The sequence below is a fragment of the Priapulus caudatus genome, unplaced genomic scaffold (assembly GCF_000485595.1).
Source record: "Priapulus caudatus unplaced genomic scaffold, Priapulus_caudatus-5.0.1 Scaffold2630, whole genome shotgun sequence".
Classification (NCBI taxonomy): domain Eukaryota; kingdom Metazoa; phylum Priapulida; class Priapulimorpha; order Priapulimorphida; family Priapulidae; genus Priapulus; species Priapulus caudatus.
This window is the reverse complement of record NW_014579691.1, coordinates 13885-19829: the sequence shown is the minus strand read 5'-3', so window position 1 is coordinate 19829 and position 5945 is coordinate 13885. Positions and strand designations below refer to the sequence as shown.

Genomic DNA, 5945 nt, shown 5'->3' with positions numbered 1-5945 from the left:
AGGATCCTATAACATCCTATAAGGTTAATTCCTATATGATCCTATAAGAAACTATAAGATTACCAATACGATTTCCTATAGGATATCTAATAGAATCCTATAGATTCCTATAGACCGTCTTATAGGTAAACCTATAGGTAATCTATAGTTATTTTTGTAAGAGAAACTCCGACCCTAATGGGAACAAACCCCCAAATTCGTTTCCGATCAAGGGTAATAATTCTGAATGCCCGTGGGTGAGTAGCGCGGTACCAGCCGCGCTAGAGAACACACGTGACGCAACTACTCGGGTGCTCCCTAACAGATGCCGAATCAGTGCGTGCAACGTTCACACGGACCGGAGGGAGTCGTCGCTTGGCCGACCGACAACGGAGTCCGTAGCAGTATGGAACCCGCACCCCGTCCCTACCCCGCAATATGGCCGGCCCGTGGCCCCCTATATCTTGCGTTAACACGGATCAAGAACCCGAGAGCCCCTATAAGTCCGCCCGAAACAACAGCTACTGGCGAGGAGACTGTCATCCTGGCCCTCCCACGAGCTCCGGATGTTCAAAGATGCTCAGGAACCATAGCGGAAACCACACGTCTGAGAACCAGGTCCAGCCGCAGCTTACACCGCTACAAAGCGCTCAAGCAAGGTGAGGTAGTGTTATCAGAAACCACCCCGCGAAGAGGAAACACACCGGATATATCGCATCTCACAAGGTCTGTCGGCTGACCAAAACGCCGCAACCGGGCGAACAGACAGCATAGCCTCCTGAAATGCTATGGCGAGCCCTGAAACACTTCGGTCTGACAATAACCAGAGAATAATTTACGAGGACGGTCATGACGCACACGACATCCAGGGTTACCTTAATAAATAATAATAATAATATAAATAATAATAATAATAATTGCCTAGGAGACCGAAACGGGCATTACACAGAATATATATATATATATATATAGGCTCCTATATATTAAACTGCGAGGCTACGCCTACGATGACGACGCTATATGGCGCAGGATAGCGTCCCTTGGCAAGAGAAGTCTTGTTGATCGACGGCACAGTTTAGCTGAGACGGCCGCAGAGAAATCTTGTTGCTTGATTGCCATAGTTTGGGCTATAGCTAGCCATGGAGTGTGACCTAGCTTGGGTAAAGTCAGGCAGTTTTAGTTTTTTTTTAGCTGAACCTTACCGGTTATCTTACCGCACCAAGAATTACCATGGTACGACAACATTATCCGGGAACTACAGACTGCATGGAATCGTTACCAACCATGGCAAGAGAATAGACTGCCGCGGCACAAACGCGAATTAGCTACCATTATATGGCTTGCTCCCCACAAACCAACAGTCACCCCTCGGTCTGACAACCACAACTACGGGGACGCATAACCGTAGTGACACGGAGCTTTCACTAACCTCTTACCCGGTGCACGAGGCACTGGGTTAGAGAACACAAAACCACCCAAACGGTCCCTCGCTTGCCCAGCTACCAGTGGCTTAACAGTAACTTCCCCAGTACCAATCTGAGGGCCAACCACCTGCCCCAACTTCACCGCTTGTGTCTTGAGGCTAGAACGAGAAAATCCTGAGCCATCAACCCCGTCCGACCCTGTGTCAACCAATACCTGGGAATCCGTGCCGAGCGGATCAAACGCGTTATGACCCGCCACGTTCCCCGGACCACCAGACCCACCAACCACCTCTGCGTCTACACCATTAGCCCCATCTCCCAACCAGGAGACTGGCGCACTCGCACCTTCGTAGACATTCAGGATATCTACGGTAACAACCCTCACTACATCATCTGGGGAAGCTTAAACCCACCAACCGTTATCTCGTCGCTCATTATCAACCTTGCCCCAGCAAAGAGATCTAGCTGACCCAATCAACCGCTGTAGGAGCCTCCCAATCGAGTAACAGCTTTACCCGAGAAGGGCTCCCCTTAACCATACCTACACCAGATTTCTGAGGAAAACCCATAATCCCTCAGAAAATCTCCCATGAGGGGGGTAAACTAACCATACCTTCCTCTCACGACCTCCACATCGGAAAGGTGAACGCGAACTCTCGCTGTTAACCGTCCCCCAGAGCTTGTGTGTGGCCCTCCCTATCGGTGAGAGGGCACAGGGCTACCCTCACGGTGCCCGAAACCCGCCATATCGTCTACTTGCCTTATGCGAGCAGAAAATGGGTCCTCACTGACCCACCCAGAAACACGCATGGTGCGTGGAGCAGGGCAAACAGCCGAGCCACCGACGGCAACCACCGCAGCCAACAAAGTGACCGACTCACGACGACATGGGGAAGTATTTACCAACTCCCACCCTTTACTTGGAGTAAGGGACGATTTCGGAGTCAAACTAACCCCCACCGGTCCACCAACCCGTGTCTGGACACCGACCCTGTAAAAATCAAGGTCAGGTGAATTACCACGCTTAGATGTCGCCTCCCACGAGCGGCACCATTAGGCGGCATCTCACGCCGCCCTCCCGTCAAGCGTCGACTAACAAAACCACCCTACGACTAACACACAACCGGCAAACCACGGCACCAAATGCAACCACTATTACAAAGAGTCTGCAACTGGCAAGACCAGTGTAGCTGAAGTTACACTGGTCACTGGCACGGCACCAGTGTAGCGTTTCGTGATCTCCCGGCGACACGCGATGGCGCCACCGGTCGATACCTAGTGACTAGCAGCAACCTTAGTGTTTCTCACTCACCTGTTGTGCCCGGAGGCGTTGAAACGGCCGTATCTCCGCCCCCCGGTGTCGCGCGAAATATCTGACGAGTGCAAAATATCTGATATAGCCCCGCCCCGCCCCGACCCGACCAATGACAGCTCGTTCCTATAGGATTCTATAGAGAATTGGAACATAATTCCCATAGGATCCTATAACATCCTATAAGTTAATTCCTATAGGATCCTATAACATCCTATAGGTTAATTCCTATAGGATCCTCTACCATCCTATAGGTTAATTCCTATAGGATCCTATAACATCCTATAGGTTAATTCCTATAGGATCCTATAGAAACTATAAGATTACCAATACGATTTCCTATAGGATATCTAATAGAATCCTATAGATTCCTATAGACCGTCTTATAGGTAAACCTATAGGTAATCTATAGATTATTTTTGTAAGAGAAACTCCGACACTAATGGGGAACAAACCCCAAATTCGTTCCGATCAAGGGTAATAATTCTGAATGCCCGTGGGTGAGTAGCGCGGTACCAGCCGGCTAGAGAACACACGTGACGCAACTACCTCGGGTGCTCCCTAACAGATGCCCGAATCAGTGCGGTGCAACGTTCCACGGACCGGAGGGGAGTCGTCGCTTGGCCGACCGACACGGGTCCGTAGCAGTATGGAACCCGCACCCCGTCCCTACCCCGCAATATGGCCGGCCCCGTGGCCCCCGATATCTACGTTAACCACGGATCAAGAACCCCGAGAGCCCCTATAAGTCCGCCCGAAACAAGCTACTGGCGAGAGACTGTCATCTTGGCCCCCACGGAGCTCCGGATGCTCAAAGATGCTCAGAACCATAGCGGAAAACCACACGTCTGAGAACCAGTCCAGCCGCAGCTTACACCGCTACCAAGCGCTCAAGCAAGGTGAGGTAGTGTTATCAGAAACCACCCCGGAAGAGGGAAACACACCGGATATATCGGCATCACAAGGTCTGTCTCGCTGACCAAAACGCCGCAACCCGGGCGGAACAGACAGCATAGCCTCCTGAAATGCTATGGCGAGCCCTGAAACACTCGGTCTGACAATAACCCAGAGAATAATCTACCGAGGACAGTCGTGACACACACGACATCCAGGGTTACCTTACCGCACCAAGAATCACCATGGCACGATAACATTATCCGGGAACTACAGACTGCATGGAATCATTACCCACCATGGCAAGAGAATAGACTGATAGAAAGCGAATTAGCTACCATTATATGGCTTGCACTCCACGAATCAACAGTCACCCCTCGGTCTGACAACCACCTACTACGGGGACGCATAACCGTAGTGACACGGAGGCAGCCGGGACTGCAGTCATTATTGCGACCAATCAGATAGTGCTTGCGTTCGACGACGCTTCACTGTGCCTTAGCAACGCCACTCACCGCGCCTCCAACTGCGCAGCCAATCACGCGCACGACTGCGCTGCGCAACCGATCATAAAATACCGGCGCGATTCTATACATCACATTCATTCTGCCGTGGCCTGGTCAAAATTAAATCCAGGATATTATTAGATACATTAGTCAACTTTAAATCAGATTATTTAAATCATAGATTAATTAACATTCAGATTATTTTCTACGGACACAACTACTCCGCACACAGTCAAGAGGAGAGCCGCCCAAGCATCCTTTGATTGTCTCTTATTTATTTCCTCGTCCTCCTCCAGCATTGCATGGGGCTCTGGCAATCAAGTAGTTCGAGTTTTCTGACGAGAAAAATGGCTTGGAGTCGTGTTGTCCTTGTGTCAATAGTGACACTGAACTCGGTGGCGACTTGGGCCAGAGGCTAGCAGCCCCAATTAACACACGTCATGAACGTCATTGACGTCGTGCTGGGAACAGCGGCGATAATTTTCCACCGCACCCGACACGCTTGCGATAACGACCCATTAGTTTCGTTACTACGCTCGAGTTACGTGGGTACTACGGCCTTCCACGTCTGCTTATACGCCCGCCACTGCGACCTGTATTTCCGCCCACGCGCGAACCACGATTATGTTGAACATGTTCAAAGACTTGGCCACCGATCCCACGCTCGATGCTGACTGCACCGCGCACGATCACTTGCATCGCCAGTACGTCCATTAACGTTCAACCTTGCGTTCTACACCGTTTTCACCACGATCTTAGAGCGTGAGTACCGCGCGTAGTTGAGTAGGGGCCCTGCGGTGTGACCTGGGGCTTATAACTGTACGACCGCACGCGGACCGGCACCGGCCGGAACCGGGTTATTGCTTGGGGCCACGCGAGCGCAGTCTAGCACTGAGCGCGCTCGAGATAAGCTTAGCGGGAGTCCGGCTGCTGTAGCGCGAATTTCTCTGGCGGGGGACTTGCGAGAATAATCCTGAGATAGCCCGCACCCCCTATGATATAGGATAATAGGATTGCGTAATTGCGCATGACGCCAATTCGCACTATATGCCTCAATATGGCAATTTCCCACTTCGAGCTAGACACCAGCTAGAGCTGGAAGGAGGCAGGAGGCGGAGAGAAGCCAACGGAAGAGCTGGTGGGAGGAGGAGGAGGGGAGCAAGCTTGGTGGAGAAGAGCAGGGTGAGAGCTGGATGCGAGGAAGGAATGGAGGGGGAGACGGGGAAGCTGGTGGGATGGCAGGAGGAGGAGAAGCTTAGGTGGAGGAGGTAGGGGGCGAGGAAGGGAGAAGTGGGGAGAGGAGTGAGGCAGGGGGGGAACGGGAGAAACGCGGGTATGGTAAGAGAAGTGGAGGAGTGGAGAAAGCTGTGAAGAGGCAGCGACGGCCGGGAGCAGAAGCTGGTGGGAAGGAGAAGGGAGAAGACTGTACGAGAAGGAGGAAGGCGGGAGAAGGGAGAGCTGGTGGTAGAAGAAGAGGGGGAGAGGCTGCGTGAGAGAAGGTGGAGAGCGGAAGAGCTGTCGTAGGAGCGAAGAGAGAGGCAGGGAGGAGAAGGGAGAAGCTGAGATGGAGGAGGCAAGACGGCGACCCGAAGGGAGAAGTGCAGTGGAGGGAGGAGGGGAGAAAGGCTGACGTGGACGACCTGAGGAAGGGAGGAGAAGGCGAGAGGTGGCTGGAGAGGAGGGAGGGAGAGAAGCTGCGTGGAAGAAGGGGAGGCGGAGAGTGGTGGAGAAGGAGGAGGCGGAAAGGGAGAAGCTGCGTGGGAGGAGGAGGCAGGTGGAGTAAGGGAGAAGCGAGGAGGGAGAGGGGAGAATTCTTGTGGGAGATCCCCA

The 5945-nt window shown here is 52.4% G+C and overlaps 1 protein-coding gene across 1 annotated transcript in view; it reads right to left on the bottom strand.

Annotated features, from left to right (window-relative positions):
- Nucleotides 1-518: 518 nt before the first annotated feature.
- LOC106818899 (solute carrier organic anion transporter family member 5A1-like) overlaps nt 519-5945 on the bottom strand; it is a gene marked incomplete at its 5' end in the record, with an annotated part of 9760 nt that continues 4333 nt past the window's right edge. The window contains 2 exons of the mRNA XM_014823569.1: nt 519-586; nt 1416-1769. Coding sequence (XP_014679055.1) covers nt 519-586; nt 1416-1769 — 422 coding nt within the window. The remainder of the gene's footprint in view (nt 587-1415; nt 1770-5945) is intronic.